Genomic DNA, 21,007 nt, shown 5'->3' with positions numbered 1-21,007 from the left:
TACTAAATTCAGAGAAAGACTATGAGGAAAATCTAAGAAAAATAAAAAGTGGACTTTTAACAGAAAAATAAAGTATATAAGCATAGATTCTAAGTACATAGTTTCTCTAAAAAGTGATGAGGAAACCTCTAAGTCACTACAGGGTGAATGGCAGGGTGATAAGATTGTTTATTCATGCAGTAGGAGAAAGGAAATGAAAATTAACCCAGGTGCTGTATTAAAATTCCTGCTAGAACAAGTTGAGATTTTCTAGTTCAGAATTTTAGCACCACTTCTTATCTTTTCTGTCTTCTCCAATAATCCTAAATGGTTTTCTTCATTTAAGGCAATCTATAAGATGGTTTAAGTGGGTAGTTACCAAACCTGGGTATATCTAGGATCACCTGGGGAGCTGAAAACAACATGCACCCCAACTGTTTCCTCACTCCCATTTCCTTAATCATTCCTTTGCCATCACGACAGCCTATCCACCGGGCAGCATGACCTTCTATCATATACCTTTTATCACCAGACCCGACCCAGGGATTCTAGACTAATAATATGTAAAACTTCCTGCCTGATGTTTCCATCTGTATGTTTAGCAGCCATGATAAATATAAATAGAATATGTCCTAAAGAGAACCTTTGATATCCATCACATCCCACACAAACACCAAAAAAACCCATGAAATTAATACTTGATCTAGTAATTCTACTTCTGGGTATATACCCCAAAGAAGTGAAAGCAGGTATTTGAACAGATATTTGTACACAGCAAATAGTGTGTACACTATAGTGGCAGCACTATTCCCAATAGCCAAGAGGTGGAAACCACCTGAGTATCCATTGATGGGTGTATAGATAAATGTGGTATATACATATGGAATATTATTCAGCTTTAAAAAAGAATAAAATTCTGATACAGTCTCTAACATGGATGAACCTTGAAGACATTATGCTAAGTGAAATATGCCAGGCACAAAAGAGCAATTATTGTATGCTTCTGCTTATATGAGGTCCTCAGAATAGTCAAATTCACAGAGACAGAAAATAGAATAGAGGTTCCCAAGGGTTGGGGGGAAAGAAGGATTGATGATTTATTGTTTAATGTTTATAGAGTTTCAGTTTGGGATGACAAAAAAGTTCCGGAGACGGACGGTGGTGATGGTTGCACAACAGTATAAATGTACTTAATGTACTTTGTCACTTAAAAATGGTTAAAACGATAAATTTTATGTGATGTATATTTTAACCACAGTGAAAAAATATTTATACAGACACACATTAGAATTACCATCTCCAGCGCTACCACCATCATCATACTGAAGTCTGCAATAGTATAATACCTTCTTCTTGCTTCTCCACTTGTCCCCTGACAATCCATTATCCACATAGCAGCCAGGGTGGTGTTTTTCATTACACACACCTTCCCTGCCTAATGACTCCATTAGCTATAAAATCCGAACCATTTACCCCAGCCTTATATGACCTGTAGGTGCTCTAGTCCTGTGGAGCCCTGAGCTACATCTCATAGCATACTCTCTCTGCCACACACCATGCTCCAACTGCACTGTTCTTCTCGGTCTCCTTCACACGTTGTCCCCTCTGCCTGCAATCTTGTCCCCCTAGACCTTCAGGTGGCTTGTGTCTTCTTGTCATTCAGATCTTGGCTAAAATATCACATCCTCCAAGTTCTTTCTTGACCACCCAATCTAGAGTAGTAGCCCTCTCCATCCTCATCTCTTCACCTCCATCTTATTTTCAACACAGCACTATCATTACCTATTTTCTTCTTTATTTGTTCATTATTTGTTTTCCCCCCAAGCTCTCAGAGCAAGGACATCTTTTCTGTGCTGCTCTGTGCTGTAGCTCCTAGGCTCATCAAAGTGCCCAGAGCAAAGTCAGTGTTCAAATAAATATTTGTCAGAAAAATGAGTGAATCTAGTCCCTTGGCTTTTCAAACTTCTGGAATAATAAGCCATGTATTTCTTTTTCTCCTAAGAAGAGAAAAACAAAAACAAAAGAATAAGAACAACAACAAACACCCTCCATATGCCAGATGCACTGTATTTACTGTTGGCAACTAAAAAACCCCATCATTTGCAGAGCGGTTAAGTACAATTTTAGGAACACACACATTCTGTAGAAATCCTTCATTGCATCCTGATTTGATGAAACAGAAAAGTCCAGGTCTTGCTGAATCAGCTGATTCCTACTGTGAGAACTATAATTAGCAGTGTGGAAATGCAACGCTCCCTGTGGCAGGGTCCAAGGCGGAACTGATATATCTGCAGTTCTCACTTGAATGCCTTTAACAAGACATTAGCAGAACTTAATAGGCTAATTACATCCCTTCACTGCGCCTACCCTGGAATCAAGTTGCTCACCCTGCAATCTGATATGGGGTATTGTGAGGAGAGGGAACAGGAAAATAAGTGTATCCAAATCAAACTCAACTTCTTCAGTGTCCCACGGCTTTCTGATAGGTCCACAGTTTGGATTTAATTCTTTGTCACATAATGCTCTCCTGGATTGGGTCCTCTCCAAGTTCTTGAGAGGGGGAAAATATTATACATATAATATTTTATTTATATATTTATATAATGTTATTTTATAATATCATATTTATTGTGCATATAATATATTAAATTACAGTGTTACATGAAGGCTATTGATCACATAAACAGACCCATGTTAAGAAAAGAGAGGTTTGGAGGTGTGAGAGTGTGATGGGAAATTGTAAGCAAAAACGTAATTTCGAACAGGAGACAGAAGTGAAAAGCTGCCAGGATTGGATTAGTAAGGGCCAGGTATCATCCTGCAACTTTCTTACCACCTGGATGCTGCTGCTTTTTTTTTTAAATTGAGACATAAATGACTATTATATCAGTTTCAGGTGTGCAATATAATAATTCAATATTTGTGTATATTCTGAAATGATCACCACGCTACGTCTAGTTAGCATCCATCACCACACATAGTTACGAATTTATTTTTCTTGTGATGAGAACTTTTAAGAGCTACACTCTTAGCTACTTTCTGGCTACTTCTTTTTGTTGTTACTCAATCCCAGCCTTTCCCACAGTTTGTTCCAAGTAGTGTTAGTTACAGAAGCCATTACAAGGAAATGAAGTAAAGAGACTGAAGGCTTTCAGGCTGTGTTGGTAAAGGGCCTCCATGTCCAAGGGAAAAGATTGATTAGCAATGCCTGCCATTGCCATAGGAGTAGGTGTTGGAGCTAGTCCATAATAGTGTTTTCAAACTGCTGTGCTTCCCATGAGTCAAGAGAGTGGTTATAGCTATTATTTATTGTCCATGCTGTGGCAGGCACATGGCAGGCACTTGAGAGACAACATCTCTCTTATTCTTTGTAACAGCTCCATAACTTAGATATTACACCCATTCTTGCAGATGAAGAAGGGGAAGCTCAGAGATGGTTCAAGATTTTAAGTAACAGACAGAGCTGGGATTACAACCAGAAACTGCAAGGTGCAATCTTAGTTTATATCTCAAACGTTCATATCTTACTTCCTCTCAGGAGAGAGAATGTCCTAACATACCCAGGGGTCTGGGATGTGGTTGAAATTGTTCTGCAGCAAGTTTAATTTTTTTCATAATTTCTATTGTATATTTGAAAATCACATAGACTTTGCACCCTACTCTATAATATATACATATCTCTTTTAATATAAAAGTAAAATTCCACCTTTCTTACTCCGGATAAATCTGTTGTTCTAGGAAGGTGAATCCCCAGCAGCACAATAGTACAGACATTCCAGTTTGAGAAGTATGGCCATGTACCACCATCCCAGAAACTTGAGATTTTTAACCATTTTGTAATCTCTGGAGGCAGAACGTTTAGATGACAAGGCTTCCTGCCTTACAGTTTAACATTAGTCAATGCTCGTTCATCACCATTGTTTTCCTTAATTTGGATTCACACAGCTAGAATCCTAGGTCACATTTATGTGTTCTGCACCCAAGGAGACAGGGACAGAGTAAATCACTCCGCCACAGAGACCAGCCTGAACTCAGGGCTCCTGGGTCTTCCCCTCAAACCCAGGAGGTTTTAGGTAAAGAAATGTACTAGTTAGAGGCAGGGAAAGAGTCTGCAAAGTAAGAGGAACCAGAAAGGAACAAGACCACTTGTGGTCTGTTGATGGTAACAGATAAAGTCTGTCATCTGGATGCTGGTGGGGGCTACAGGAGCAGAACCTTAAGGGGCCCCTGCTGGGCCAGGAGTTAGCACTTTAGCTGCTAGATCAAGGGAGCTGGTGGGTGAGAGAGCAGAAAACAGGAGGAAGGGGGGCAGGAAAGGGATTGGGTAACAGGACGGCTCAGGCAGCAGCTCTATCAACCAATACAGTGAAATACAAGAATCTCAGTCATTTTACAATGGGTATGTCTATACCAGTATATGGACTAAACATGTGCCTTGTATATGCTATACTGTATTGTACTGTGTAGTGTGTGTGTGTGTAGAATACAGTTAGTAATCACAAATGTTTCTATCCCTTCCCAGGCATTACTAGGTTTATTTGGGAAGCAGTAGAACCTAGATGTTAAGAGTGGGGCTCTGGAGTTAGATGACCCAGTTTCAAATCTCAGCTGAGAACTTGCTAGTTCTGGGAACTTGGGCAAGTTATAATCTTGTATGATGTACATTGTGATTGCCCTGCTAACATGCATTCTTCATTCTCTTAATCATTTCAGTTCTCATTTGGGTATTTAACCTCTCTGCCACACACACACACACACACACACACACACACACACACACACACACACACACACACACATATGCTGTAGTCCCTTTGTTTGGGGGAGTCTATCCCACGCTTGACTTTAGGAGACGGTTCTGTGACTAAGGCCTAAGCTAGTGAGAGTTATGCCACTCCATAGTCCTGGTTATTGGTCTGGGATGGGCTGTAACGCTATTTAAGCCATTAAGTAGGAAGAAGAGTAAGCTATGGGCTTCTGAGGAAGAAGTTTCCTTGCTGTCCTGGGGAAAGCTTCCAGAAGGTGTGTGATTCATTGGATTTAAAGGAGTTAGCATAGAGTCCTAGGCTGAGGTGTTGGATCAAGATAGCCTACAAGTCTGGCATACATCTGGACTTGCAAGTGTCATAGAATAATAAATCCCCTTTATTGTTTAGTCTCATATGAGTTAGTTTTCTACTGAGACTAGAAACATGTTTGGTAATATGTTTCTGAGACTCGGCCCCCTGAATCTATAAATCGAGGACAGCAATAGTATCTGCTTTACAGAGCTGTTATGAAGATTTAGTGAGATGGCACATGTAAAACTTTTAGTTTAGTATCTGGCACATAGTAATTGTTCAACTGACTTTCAGAAAACATTGAACAAGTAATTAGAAAGTGTCAGTGTAGGAAGGGCTAGGTGGCAAGAAACTGGTGTTAAACTGAGAACGATAAATGATCAATAGTTGTTTTCAACTATCATGGAACCATTGTGATGTACTCATGATGATAGATCTCATTTAATGCAACAAGTGAGATAAGGATAAGCCCTTTAAATACTTTATTCCCTATTATCCTCTAACAACCTTATGAAGTAGGTATAATTATTACCCTTATTTCATAGATGGGACCACTGAGGCACACAGAGGGCTAATTCCAGGAACTACTGCATTGTCATCCACTATTATGAGAAGAGTCAGGATTCCAGTTCATGTTTACCTGACACCAGGAGTGATATTCAAAATACTTAACAAGGAACAAACACTAATCACAACAGGGCACTGATCATTAGGAATCCTGGAGGCTAGAGATAAATTACCAGTAAGACTACGAGTGGGTGACGATTAATAAAAGCCCGGTTTGACTTGACACCTTACTTACTTCAGCTCCAATGGGCAGCAGGGGAACCACGAGGCTGATTGTGAGTCAACAGAAGGAAGAACTTTCTAATAATTCAGCATGTCTAAAAATGAAATCATCTACCTTATGTGGTAATGAGTATCTCACCTCTGAAGTGTTTAAAAGCTAGGAAGACAATTCCTTGTTGGAGAGGTTGTGGAAGAAATTCTGCCATTGGATGCAGGTAGAACTTGATCTCTAAGTTAACCTTCACTCTAACGTCCCAAGGTTCTGTAATAGCCCATACTTGTTTTCCAACTGGCAGGAAAATAGTATGGCTTCCCTTTATTAGCCATCCCTGATTTTCTGAGCACTGTAATAAGGACTTGTCATATTTTTCCTGCTTTAATATATATGACATTATTAAATCTACTTCACAAATTAGAGAAATAGATCTCAGGGCTTATTAATTTTCCTAAAGTCATACAGCTAATAAGTGGACAAAGCCCCAAACTGAGCCCTGATCTGACTAGTCCAAAGCCCCTTACCCTGTCTACTATGTCATACTCTGCTTTCAAACGAGAATATTGTGTTTTCTTAATGGTTGTATTATAAGATAAATGTGTAATTTTGTGATGATGTATTCTAGAGTATGAGAAGGAACAGTATGTTTTCCCCATAGTTTAGTGCAGGGAAGGTAATGGAAGCAAATGGATATAGTGTTTCAATATTAATCAGTAGCTATAAATTTATTGAACACTTGCTATGTAGATGTTGTGCACACGTTAGAATTTATCTCCACCACAGCCCTGTAAATTACGTATAGGTTTTTTCATTTTACTGATATAGCAAATGAGGGTCAGAGATGCTAAGTAACTTGCCCATGGTTGCCTCTCTTGTAAGTGGAAGAGCCATCATATAATTCTAATGCCATCAGTCACTGCTTATGATGGACACCTTGCAAATAGCCTTGCTATGGGCATATGAATATCATGGTGGACAGCTACATGATTTGAGCATATAAAATATCTTCATATTATTCTGTTTACAAAGGATATGACTATATGTATATATTTGTATATTCCTATACATACAGTGATAATTCTGTAAAAGATTATCAGTATATATTTAATGCTCAACCAAATAAGGCTAGAAATAAATAAAACACATTAGATTACCACTGGGTTTTTATTTTCTGTAATACTTTTCTATATTCCCCCACAAATTTCTAAAATAAACATGCCATCTTTATCGATTTGAACCAAAGTATTACATAAAAATCTTATTATAAGATATTACATAATATCTTCTCATTACTTCTATCAATGAAGACACTATTTTTTTTTTCTTTTAAGTACCAGCCTAATAGCTAGAACACATGATTTCTTATCTTAGCCTTGTCTCTGATTTGCCTTGTGACCTTGGGCATATCACTTGCTTCTCTGGGCCACAGTTTTAGCATCTGTCCTGGGGTTGACAAACTATGGCCCATGGGCCCAATGTAGCACATCATCTGTTTTTGTATGGCTATGAGCTAAGAAGGGATTCTACATTTCTAAATAGTTGAAAAATAAAAAAAGAATACTATCTTATGACACATAAAAAATCATGTGAAATTCAGATTTCAGTGTCTGTAATAAGGTTTTTTTTTTTTTTTTTTTTTTTTTGTGGTATGCGGGCCTCTCACTGTTGTGGCCTCTCCCGTTGCGGAGCACAGGCTCCGGACGCGCAGGCTCAGCGGCCATGGCTCACGGGCCATGGCTCACGGGCCCAGCCGCTCCGCGGCATGTGGGATCTTCCTGGACCGGGGCACGAACCCGTGTCCCCTGCATTGGCAGGCGGATTCTCAACCACTGCGCCACCAGGGAAGGCCTGTAATAAGGTTTTATTGCAACACAATCATGTTCATTTGCTTACATATTATCTAGATGCCTTCACAATACAATGGCAAAGTCGATGAGTTGTGACAGACCCTATAGCCTACAAAGTCTAAAACATTTGCTATCTAGCCTTTTACAGAAAAAGTATGCCAATCCCTTACCTACAGAGGGAGCAAGTTGAACTAATAATCTCCAGGCTCTTTTTTGCCCTAGTATCTAGAATAGCTAATGGATCCCATTCTCCATGATTTCCATTCTTATTTTCCTACCACCCACTGTGAATGTTCTATCCTTATCTCCAAACTGATTACAAATTCAAATATGTCCCCTTTCCTGACTGGCTCTGTATTTTCATTAAAGCACAAATAAGAAATAAGTTTGAACTAGAGCCTTTGTTAGAGCATGGTAAGACAACCTGGCTTCGGCTCACCTCTCCTGTGGCTTCTTGAACCACTCTCCCCCTTTCTCACATGTTCCAACCACAGAGGCCTCTGTTCTGCTCCAGGACACCTAACAAACTTCCACCTTAGAGCTGCTTGTCCTGCAAGGCTTGGCTCAAATGCCACCTACTGGCAAGGCTTCTTCAAGCACAGTGACCCTCACCCCCAACTCTGTACTCTTTTTCTTAGATCCTTGTTTATTTCCCATATAGCACTCAACAGAATCTGGAACTAACATGATTAATTATGTATTTGTTCATTGTTTATGTTTCTGTATTATATTCATTGTCCATCTCCTCAACCAAACTGTAACCTCTAAAGGGACAGAAACCATGTTTTTATTCTTCAAAAACTCTTCATACTAAGTGAAGTAAGTCAGACAGAGAAAGTCAAATATCATATGATATTGCTTATATGTGGAATCTAAAAAAATGATACAAATGAACTTATTTACAAAACAGCAATCGAGTCACAGATGTAGAAAACAATCTTATGATTACCAAAGGGGAGCGGGGAAGGGATAAATTAGGAGTTTAGGATTAACATATACACACTACTATATATAAAATAGATAACCAAGAAGGACCTACTGTATAGCACAGGGAACTTTACTCAGTATTTTGTAATAACCTACAATGGAAAAGAATCTGAAAAAGAATAGATTTATATATTTTATATATATATATATACACACATATACATGTATATATATAAACTGAATCACTTTGCTGTATACCTGAAATTAACACAACACTGTAAATCAACTATACTTCAATAAAAAATTTTAAAAATATACATGTGAATAAACAAATAAAGTTGTTGATGCATCAAAAAAAATGTCCATTCAAGAGCTGTGTGCCTAGCACATAAGTAAGTCATCAATACTACCTGTTAAATGACTAAACCTGAAAGAATGAAGCTTCAGCTTTGTACTAAAATGTAGGCTAGGCAAAGTAAAATTTAATTTGGACTAAGTTACAGGTTGCATATTAACGAAACTCTTGACCTTATAGAAACTATTAAAAGCTCAGCACCAGGCGAGTTAAATGTTAACCTGTAAACGAGCAGCTCTTTGCCTTGTTCACGTGGGTTTTCACAAATGGGTGCCCTCGTGTGAGAAGCACTGTTTCAAAGCTCCTTTCGGAACTGACTGACGCACAATACAAAGCAGGCAGAGCCTCCTGTTTTCACAATGTGTAATTCATGCTCATTCATTATTCGGTAGCTTGGGAGCAGGTGCTGAATAGAACATACCAACCTAATACCCTCATTACTGCACTGCCGTTTTGTTTTTGAGGCTCAAGTGGCCCTTCTGCCATGGGAGTTAGGAAGAGAAAACATTCGCAAGGGCTGGTGAGCTCCTGACGAGAAGATTTACCAAAACAACAAGCAAGGGCATTTTCTCAACCACTCCACAGAAAATGGCAGTCGGAAGCCAAAATCTATTATCCCGCTGCAATAAACAGAAAATATTATCAATACACTGGGAGGAAGAAAGGCAGCATCACGTGGAGCATGAACAATAAAAGTAATCGGATCATCTATAAGTATTTTTAGACTTTTAATTTCATCATCCTGGACATGCTGCTTTGGTAAATTGGAAAAGATTTCACTTCCCTTAGAGATATGTAAGTGCAAAACAAAACTCCTTGGACTAGAGAAACGTTATGAAAAGGCCAGAGATATCTGAAATATCTCACCAAATCTGAAATATGAAAGTAAGCAGAGACAGTCTCTGGGCAACATAAAATAGCTTACCATATACTAAAGCTAATGGATTTGACTTAGTGAACTCTCTCTCGGGTTACTGTAATTTTATAAACAATTCAAACAAGTTTTGTTCTGGTCTTCCATCCCATAATATATTTGAAGCAGCATATCAGGAGTGAAGTAGAAGCTGCTCTGAGTAGTACGTGCTAGAGAAGCAAAGATTGAAATTTCAGCACCTAAAAAAACTATGAAAACATACTGTATTCATTTGCCAGGTCTGCTGTAACAAAGTACCTCAAACTAGGTGGCTTAAAAAACCAGAAATATACTGTTTCATGGTTCTGGAGGCTAAAAGTCTAGAATCAAGGTGTCATCAAGGCCCTCCTCCTTCTGAAACGTGTAGGTGAGGGGTCTTCCTTGCTTCTTCCTAGCTTGTGTTGGTTTGCTGGCAAACTTTAGCCTTCCTCGGCTTATAGACACATCACTCCAATCCTTCATCTTCACACAGAGTTCTCCCTGTGTCTCTTCACATCATCTTCCTTCTGTTTATATCTATCTCTATGTCCACATTCCCTCTTTTGATAAGAATCCCCGTTACATTGGGTTAGGACTCACCCTCATAAACTCATTTTTACTTGATGACCTCTGTAAAGACCCTATTTCCTAATAAGGTCACATTCTGAGTTACTGGGGATTAGGACTTCAACATACCTTTTTTGGGGGGGGGACACAAAATTTAACCCATAACACATACCAACGAAAAATGTGTATCTAAACTAATGTTTGTTGCTATTGGGTAAATAGCACTAAATAGCTCATCTGATCTTGAAGAAGTCTATTATGTTCATAAGAATGAAACTAAAAGAGCCTATATTAAGAGCAGGATCTTTGAATCAGTTCATCCTACTTTTGAATGTGGCCTTAGTATACCAGCTGTATGGTACTGGGCAAGTCACTTAACCCTGTCATAGTATTGCTGACTATCAGACTAGGCAGTGTGTGCAAAAAGCTTGTTAGCAGAGTGCCTAGTTCTTGATATATGCACAGTGAATGACAGCTCTTCTTAAGCCATTAAGAAAATGAGATGTGTACTTGTAGTATAATTTAAATGGTGAGCAGAGGGGAGTAAACATCTCCAGGAATTAGAAAAGCATCTCTCCAGATGACTCATTTCCACAGGCTTCAGAAACCTGGTGTGTCAGTCACTGTGTTGACAAGTTCATTCATCAGAAGCTCATCTGTCACTCAATGATCATTGACTAAAATGATTAGCTGCAGAAAGATCTTATTTTTTCCCTATGAATGATCATCCCAAGAAAATAAAATGTGATTTCCAAGATGCTGCAGTGTGTATGAGTCAGACAAAAAGACGAAATCTCAGCCTTGAAGATCTCTGCCTGTAACAAACTGAAGACCTTCGTTAAAACAAAGAATTTGGGCTCACAACTGAATTGCAAAAAGGTCTTGATTATTAAATGTGTTAAAGGCTGATTATCCCACCTCACTGTCACATACTCTTTGGACAGTTCATTTCGGTCATGGGGACTTGCTGGGAAGAAGTGGGTGCGTAGTAGAGAGCAGAAAGTCAAAGAGGTTATACTTTGAAGAGTGTCATCCTATCAGGGCTGAGGGGAAATCACCCTAGACTCTTAGGCATGAAAGAACCATTCCTGTTCATTTGGCCAAACCACCTGATTGCTTCCTTGACAGGGATGTTCAGGGTTATGTTTACGGTCATAGAAAATATTGATGTCGGAGTCAGGCATAGGAAAACTTGTTTAGAGGAAGTATGGTGGACAGACTTCATGGTGCCCCCCATGTTCCCCACCTCCTGCTGTTCATGTCTTGTATCATCCTCAGCCCTTGAGTGTGGGCTGATTGTATGATTTGCTTCTAACCAACATTATACAGCAAGGGTGATGGGAGGTCGCTCTTCTGATTGTGTTACCTAATTTTATTCCATGATATATACCCTGTCTTGCTAGCAGACTCACTCTGGAGTCTTGGTCTCCTCACTGAGTTTGAGGAAACAAGCAGAGTCCTATAGCCATGAGGCAATGAATTCTGCCAACATCCCTACTGAACTTGGAAGCGGACCCTTGCCCAGTCCAGCCTCCAGAAGAGAACCCAGTTCTGGCCAACACCTTGATTACAGCGTTTCTGAGAACCCCGCTAAGGTGTGCCCAGACTCCTGGCCCAAAGAAACTGTGAGGTAATCAGTGTGTTATTTTAAGTCACTACATCTGTGGTGGTTTTGTTACATGGCATAAAAACTAACACAGCATGGAGGAAAGGCAGCATGGAGCCCCACACACTGTAGACACACAGTGGGAATAAATTAAAAAGATGCTGAAGACAGCTTTATCCACAGCAACCTTTACCTTCCACGTCCACCCAAGGAGAACGTGTATATGCTGTCCTCATTCATTTGTTCAGTCACTGATGTATTTAGCAACCGCTCTGGATTAGACTAGAGATTAGATTAGAGATTAGAACAGGAGTGAGGAGTAGGGCCTCAGTTTAGAAGGGAGAGACCACTTCTTATCAAGAATATTGTGAGCCAGGGGCTACCACTAAAAGTAGGATCAAGACCACTGTGAAGATGCATTGAGTGTGAGTGACGTGTATGGGTGGCACAGGATACACACATAACTGCTTATTTCCTTTGTAGTAAATGCCACGGACTTTAAACACCTTTCTGGTACGAGTGTTGCATTGTTTACTTGACTCCCTTTCACGCTATATTATCAACTCTGGATGACAGGGAAGTTGTCCGTCCTTTCAGCATTGAAGGTCAGCACCGAGAACATTGTCTGGCAAACAGATACTCAAGAAACAGTTCTTGAATGAATATTTATGAGAGAAGCATATCCCTAAGTTTTTTTCTTCACCATCAAAATGCTAATTTCTAGAAGAACGATATAAACACCTGGCAAGCAGCTACTTCAGTCCAAGAGGGGATGTGTGAAAACTAATTCCTTTGTGTATTTTATGGAGGCTCCGAGATGGACTGGGTGTCAGTTAACGGTTTCTGTGATTATAGCAGAGAAGACAAAGGTGATGAATAAAAATAGCATCCTATTCTTTTTTTGACAATCATGAATTTTCTTTTATTCCTACTTCAGCGTATCTGTAATCAGTTGGAGATGAACTTTGGCAGCTCACTCTGTTGCACCGCCATCATTGATATCAATGGCCTAATTAGATTTTTATCTTACTCCTGTAGGAATTTAGAAAGCAGTCAGTTATAACTTCATTAGAGTGAGATAATTCTTAGAAAGACGGAAAAACAAACATCCACTCATATGGTATTTTGACCCAAGATGACTTACTATTTAACTGTCCCAAACAATTCATCTCATTAGATTAAATCTGTAATTGAGTCTTTAACATCTGACAAGGGAAGGAATACAAATTTGTCATTAGACTGTAATAATTACTTTCTATCACTTTATTCACTGGAGAGACTGTGGCAATCAACAAATCAGAGTACTATCCCATAGGAAGGATTGTAATGAGTTTAATTTTCCTTATTTTTAAAAATAAAAGCAAATAATCACGGTATCCGTATCTTAAGATCTTCATTCACCGATGTAATGTAAGTAAAGCGGAATACTGAACAAGGAAATGGCCATAATTTGGAAACTAGAGCTGACTTTCAAGCTGTACTCATAGAAAAATGTTTGACTTCCCGACCAATAAGAAATATGTCTAATTGCACAATTCAAAATTAATGATTACTGTGCAATCCTGGCTTTCACAGATTCTAAAAGTGAAAAAAAATTAGCTAAATATTCTACATATTTAGGAAACTACAAAAAGTCAAGTCTGTGGATTAAAAAAAATCCACAAACAAAATAAAACAAAACCCCATTTATGTCTCATTTGGAATTTAGGCAGAAATAGCATTTATGGTATTTAAAAAAAATAACTAAGCTGGCCATTGCTGGCAGGAAAAACAATGCAAACAAAAAAGCTAAAGACAGAGCCTATTCTGTGTTACCACAGGGAGACAAACGAATACTTTCATTCAGAATACAGTTCCCCTTACACAGACTAAACTCTCCTTCCTGCTTTTAAGCCCTCTGAGCTCAGAAGAAACTTGTTTTGTTACCCCAAAGCATCTTCCCTACTGAAGCACTTCAGTCTTTCTCATCCAATTTAGCTTCTCGTCTTAGGCTCTTCTGTTGTCTGTTGGCGCCATTTGCGTCCTCTTCACTTGTGCAGCCAGACAGCGGGTACCTGAAGGCAGGTGTCCGTGCCCCACCCTGTACCACACCCTCCTCAGGGCAAAAACAGTGCTGAACATCGTCAGCAGGTGTGGAGAGTGGCTAAGAGCTCTGCATATCCTTCAAGTGTAGGTGGCCTCACCTACACGTTAGCCAAGTTATTTTCTGAACCGGAGTTTCATCAGCTGTAAAATGAGGACGATCACACCATCAGCCTCTTGGAGTTGTGGGCGGACTGAGTGAAATAATTCACAAGTGCTCAAGCAGAGCACCTGGTACCCAGGAATTCCTCAGTCAGGGCAGCCTATCACCGCTCCTGCCCCACACATATTCGCTGACCACCACAGATAATTTGGAATCTTCTACCCTGTCCAGAGACAAAATGTTGTTTTGAAATTAGGAAGTCACATATTTTACATCTGCACTTTTATGCAGATGATCTTTCCTTGCCTGGGAAATCTACTGTATTTTGTCCTTTTTTTTTTTTTTTTAAATTCACATGTTAATACCTTGCAACTCAGGTTGTGTCTTACAATCCAATCCTCTAAGTAGCTGAAAGATGTTTTGTTATCACAGATTCCATCAAATACAGCATGAATTCTTCAGATTCTTTTGAAGAAAGAGATTTAGAAAGAGAATTACAGTACTCAGAAGCCTCTATCTCTTCTTCTATGTTGCTCTTCACGCTTTTAACTCTGCTCCAGGAGCCCTGAAGCTGGCTTCAGAGTGCCGCCACTATTATCCTCTAAATGCCGTAGACAAAGGGACACTGCTTACTTCACCGTGTACATGTCTTTTAAGCCATTTGATACCACTTCAAATGGAAATCACTTCACATTGATATCTAGTAGTTGAAGGCAGAAAGTCCTGGTTATTAGAGCTCTCTCACAATTAAAATGCCTATTTGGTCATGACTGTCTTGAAAAACCCTAATGAGGTTGATATATGTTCTGATTTTTCCGAAACACTTAGGAGTTTTGCCTGTTGTCCCAGCATAATTATTAACACAACTCCTTTCATTCTCAGGAGTACCCTGGTTTGGATGATAAATTATATGATTACCCAATGTGAAGACCAAGGTAGGTCTGAAATGTATGGCTTTAATGCCTTCTAGTTTAATTTCGTCTTTGTTATCTGTAAAGCTGGGCTTTTAGTCAATCTGTCATCCATGTGGTTCGGGCAGTGTTCATTCCTTCAGATTTTTGTCACACACTGGTTACACAGTGAGAAGCAAAACATGCATGGCCCCAACTCATGGAGTTTACAATTTAGCACAGCAGACAGACATTAGGTAATTACATACCCAAAACATCACAACTCCTCAGGAGAGGTACAAAATGCTATGACTGCCTATAAAATATAACGAATGGGGAGGTAAGTTAGGACATGTGGGCAGTAGAAATACACCTGGATTGTTTTTTGGGTTTTTTAAAACATCTTTATTGGAGTATAATTGCTTTATAATGGTGTGTTAGTTCCTGTTTTATAACAAAGTGAATCAGCTATACGTATACACGTATCCCCATATCTCCTCCCTCTTGCATTTCCCTCCCACCCTCCCTATCCCACCCCTGTAGGTAGTCACAAAGCACCCAGCTGATCTCCCTGTGCTATGCAGCTGCTTCCCACTAGCTATCTATTTTACATTTGGTAGTGTATATATGTCCATGCCACTCTGTCACTTCGTCCCAGCTTACCCTTCCCCCTCCCCGTGTCCTCAAGTCCATTCTCTACGTCTGCATCTTTATTCCTGTCCTAGTATGCTATCTCATTTTAACCCAGCATTCATAATGTCATGGTGTTTGCCTTCCATTCATCTGCCATGAGGAGGAGACATTTCAGTACAAAGAGGCCCTCTGAAGACAGGCACTAAGTAGTAATTGTGAGTGTGTAAAGGGCAAGGAGCAGAAACTTAGTCCTTGGTTTCTTATTCAAGTGGCAAAACCATGATAGGAGCAAAAGAGAGTGAGGGAGACAAGGACAGAAAACAACGCTATTTGGTATGGTTATGTTCCTTGGGGGTGAAAATTGTATCAAGTTTTCTGTTTCATTTTTCTCCTGTATTCTTCTTGGAACATGGTTCTAAGCACATGGCAAAAATGCTCAGAGCATCTTGACTTGTGATGACTGAGAAAATGAAGCTCAGAGAAAGAAGGCACAGAGAAGGGAGAAAGTTACAAGGTGGCCTCTGGTGATGTTGGCTTTTCATAGTCCCTGGCTTCTGCCTGAGATCTGCAATGTCAGCACCCCGAACAGACTGTGGGTTGGCAATTTGGGGGAGGATGAGTGAGCATGAAGAGACCCTGACAGGGACTCTATAGCCTACAAATATGAAAAGTTTCTCCTCGGAAAGAACTAGGCGGGAGGTAGCAGAAAGCCAGTATGGGAGAAAGATCGCTTGTCAGCAGGATTCCCAGTTACTGACAAAAACACCAGGTGTGTAAATTTACTTCCGAGATCATACATGATTAACTGGTCTGCTTTCCATTTATCCATTGCCTGAAGAGCACGTTTCCAATACAAATGGGCCCTTCCAAAGATAGAAAATTAAATAATAATTATGTAAGTGCCAAGACCAAAAAGGAAAAAAAAAAAAAAGGATTGGTCCATAGTGCTTGCATGGAGAATCTATAAATTATGATGTTACATCTTCAACCACAGGCCCTGTACTAGTCCTGATAAATTCTAGATAAATGTCAACTAGTGGTGGGCAAAAATTTTATCTAGACAAATTTTCAGTAAATGAGACATAATTAAACGTAAAAACTCAGCAGATTCTTCAAGGATTAAAGATGACAGTGGCAGAGTCACATGTTGGTTGTTCATTTAACAATGTATAATTAATTAATGTATATATTTCATATGTGTAATTAATGCAAGGTAGTATAGTAGACAGAGCTCTGACTTTGGGATTGGAGAGATACAGGTTTGAATCCCAGCAATGCTAATTGTCAGGGTCTCTCCTTGGCAAATCTTTGAGCCACACTTTTCTCATCTGTATAATGGGAATACTGTAATGAAATGTGGAGTCCTCTTTGAGTTTTGAGAATTTAACAGTATAATATATGAAAGTACCTAGCAGTACCTGGCATATAGAAAGCGAGGTAAATAGTAGCTGCTTTGATGGTGATTAGGTTCAAACTTCTTATAAGTAAGCTAGATGATACTTTAATGCCTCTAAGTCACAAAATCTCATATTTAATACTGGTCTAACTATACCTGCTCAGTTCACTTATCACTTATTAGAGAGATCAAGTGAGATATTATATAGGAAACTGCCATAAAAACTACGAACTCCTATATAAACATAAAGTATTATCCTTTTCTCTCTGTTGTCTGTTTGGGTTTATAGCTACTTGTGTTATTTGTTTGTCTTTAACACAAATGCCCCAAGTGAAGGAGATATATTGCTTTTGCTGACTTCTGTCTGCAGCATGCCCTCACAATAGGGTAGATGACAGGCAGATGTTAGGACTCAAATTTTCTCCCCAAAGAATTTTCTTCCTTCTCATTCTATTTCTTTCCCTTCATGCACTTCCTCCATTTCTCTTTTGATTAATTCATTTAATATTTATTAAGTTCGTATATGTCACCTTTTCTTCTCTTTTTCTAGGCTTAGTTATAAGCAGCACCAACACTCACTAATTCTGGTCTTGTTGTTTACTAACTGTGACCTTGGGCAGACTAAGCTCAATGTGCTCAGTTTTTTGGTTTTTTTTTAATCTGAAAAATGAGGACAATACACCTACCTCCAGGGATGTTGTAAGAATTAAGTAAGAATTAGATGTCACGTTCAACAGGGACCTGTTGAATGCTTCAGGTTGTGCATTCCCTCCTGTGCATTCAGACCAAGGCTGTGCCCTTGGACTTGACTGACCTGTGAATGATGCGCTGGCGCTGCAGGTAGTCAAGGGCCATGGCCAGCTCGCAGATGAAGAGCTTCACAGTGTCTTCCTGGAAGCGGACATTCTGCTGCAGGTGATAACGCAGGTCCCCACCCAGCAGGAGGTCCACCACCATGAACATGTCTTCCTCATCTTGGAAGGAGTACCTGGAGGGGAATTAGAAATGCAAGTGGGTTAAATACATTTACACACTAAAGAGGCTCAGAGGCAAAGGACACCTTACAGATCAGAGCAGAACTTTCCTAAGCTAAGGGTTCAGGCTTTGGGAGTACTGGTCTATTACTCACTCCAGGCCCTCAGTTTCCACATGTGTAAAATGGGAATGATAAGAAGATCTTCCACATTTGATCATAGTAAAGCCTAAATATGATGAGTATAATATTTAATGTCATTCCTGGCATATAGTAAGAACCCATTAACTGGAGGTCTACAAAGCTGTAAAGCCCAGGAAATAAAGAACATAACATATTCCGAACATACTGTTGCAGGAGGTCCATAAAATATGAGTTACAAGCCCTCCTTGAAGTACCTCATGCTTATTTTTCCACACTAACAACTTCATTGCCCAGCAACATTATAACAAATCATGAACCACATAAATAATAAGAAAAAGATATAAAAAGGGCAATAAAGAAGTAAGTGCACAGTACAGGGCAGTAATTCACTCAGTCTCTGGGATAAGGAGGGAAGGGAAATCTTCTCAGCAGAGGAGAAAACTGAGTTAAATTTTGAAGGATGGTGACAATAATAATAACTACAAAATAAAGCCAACATCTCTGGGGCAGACTCTAAAGCACTCCACAAATGTGGTGTCATTAACCCCACAATGCTGTTCTTATGCTCCCATTTTACAAATGAGGAAATCAAGGCCCAGTGAAGCTTAAGTAATTTAAGCACGAGGTAAAACACCCAATAAATGGTAGAGGTGAAGGGGTCTTCAGGTCCAAAAGTAAGATTTGAGAGAGGAAAACAGCACGAATTAAGCACAGACATGGGAAAGAACACAGTGTGAGGGGGGAAAGGAAAATAGTTTGGGTTTGTTGGAACGACAGGTGTTACGGGGAAGCTTGAGCCTGGAGAGAAAGATAGAGGGCAGATCCCATGACAGGAGCTTGTTCACGAGTCTGTACACGTTGGAAAGACGGTGAGGAGGTTTAAGCAGGACGTATGATCAGACGGGGACTTCACAACTTGAAGGAGCGTGGGCTGGAGGGACGGGAAGAGGAAAGGAGACACAGGCCAGCAGAATTGGCCTCTGCTGTCTGCAGAGTCTTCTGTAAAAATGCATTCCAACTGCTATGACTTGTTTTGTTTTCCTCAAAGCACAGACATGATTTCTAGTCACAAAAAGCTCTCTGTATCAGCACTCTTTCAACATGTTTCTTTTGACATCGTGTCACTGAGGTCGTATTTTAAAGTTTTATTTGAATCACAGAATTAAGAGTCTGCAAAGCAGTGCCCAGGATGCAAACGAATTCCTAGTGACAAATTCTTTGCTTAGGAAACAAACATAGAATATCAATGATGGGAGAACTGTACTGAGTACATTTTCTTCTTTAGAGTGATCATTGTGCTAGAGGAGGAGAGGACTTGCAAACAAAAGAAAAAAGAGAAATTCAATGAAGCCTTAATCTGAGGCAGTCACATTCTAATGAAGACTAGGTCCTCGGTGTTTACTTGTTCAGTAAATAAAATTCTGTTTACCACTGAGGACTGATTCACACAGAAGATGTCAGAAATTAAGCCCTTAGGGGGAATTTAGACAGAAACACAGGAAGTGCTTGTAAAAATGTGGGCAGCGCATCCTTGGTATTGTCTTTTAGGAAGTGTTATTCTTCACCTCCTTGCAAGGACTGGCTGCGCATCTCTGCCATAGGTTTAATGGGCACCAGGATAGGTGCCTGAACCTGGGCTATTTGGTTCAGAATCCTCCCAGCTGCACCACTACATGTTATATCCATTGTGTTTTACAGGTCTTTCAGGAAGTAATAAGGTGCTAGTTATACGTAACCCTGCCCGGGATCTACTGTACTTAGGCTACCCTTAGCTAATATAACAAATGATGATGGCTCAGGGGATGTGAGCAGTGTCTTGTTGGGATAACTGGCAAATGAGGTGACTGAGAACTGGGTACCAAAAGAAGGGAGGAGAGAATTCTAACCATGAACGTAACTCGATGCCAATGGATACAACCCAGGCAGACTGGGTTCTCATAGAGAGCAGTGATTGGCTGCATTCAGCTCCCCACTGGAGGCAGGCGGAGGTCCCAAACCCGTTGACAGAGAAGATGACTCCTCTCCCATTACTCTATTTAACTCGAAGTGGGGGACAAGGGTATTATTAAGTTCACCCTAAGTGAACGAACATTTTTTTTTTTTTTTTTTTTTTTGCGGTACGCGGGCCTCTCACCGCTGTGGCCTCTCCCGTTGCGGAGCACAGGCTCCGGACGCGCAGGCTCAGCGGCCATGGCCCACGGGCCCAGCCGCTCCGCGGCATGTGGGATCCTCCCGGACCGGGGCACGAACCCGCGTCCCCCGCATCGGCAGGCGGACTCTCAACCACTGCGCCACCAGGGAAGCCCTGAACGAACATTTTTGTTGCGACTTGGGCTCAGCGATTTTTATTCAAAGAACAAACTGATAAGGGTGCCAGTTGTGTCAAGTTAACAACAGTGTCCGGCCACGCAGGGGATTATTAGTCAGAGAAGAAGCAGCCCAGGCAAGAGGCAACGCGCTTCCCTTGCCAGTATGATTTTAAATTTATTTAATCATAGAGCCAGTTGGCTGTTAATCCTTTTTCCCCTTAGGCACATCAGACCTGAAGCCCTCTATCACAGATCCTAGACTCTCAGAGGGAAAGAAGATAAGATTTTAATTTCCAGAACTATATCCAGTAAAATATGTGGGCACAACACAGTTTGGTAATAACTAGGATATGAAGGTTCATATCATAACCTGATTTTTTTTTTTTCTCGCTGTTGTGGCGTCTCCCGTTGCGGAGCACAGGCTCCGGACGTGCAGGCTCAGCGGCCATGGCTCACGGGC

The 21,007-nt window shown here is 40.2% G+C and overlaps 1 protein-coding gene across 1 annotated transcript in view; it reads right to left on the bottom strand.

Moving 5' to 3' along the window:
* Window positions 1–21,007, bottom strand: part of STK32A (serine/threonine kinase 32A) — an 86,668-nt gene that overhangs the window by 35,307 nt on the left and 30,354 nt on the right. Inside the window, exon 2 of the mRNA XM_007103572.4 lies at window positions 17,936–18,109. Within this exon, the coding sequence (XP_007103634.1) occupies window positions 17,936–18,109 (174 nt within the window). The remainder of the gene's footprint in view (window positions 1–17,935; window positions 18,110–21,007) is intronic.

Source organism: Physeter macrocephalus, chromosome 8 (genome assembly GCF_002837175.3).
Source record: "Physeter macrocephalus isolate SW-GA chromosome 8, ASM283717v5, whole genome shotgun sequence".
Classification (NCBI taxonomy): Eukaryota; Metazoa; Chordata; class Mammalia; order Artiodactyla; family Physeteridae; genus Physeter; species Physeter macrocephalus.
This window is presented reverse-complemented; position numbering and strand designations above follow the sequence as displayed.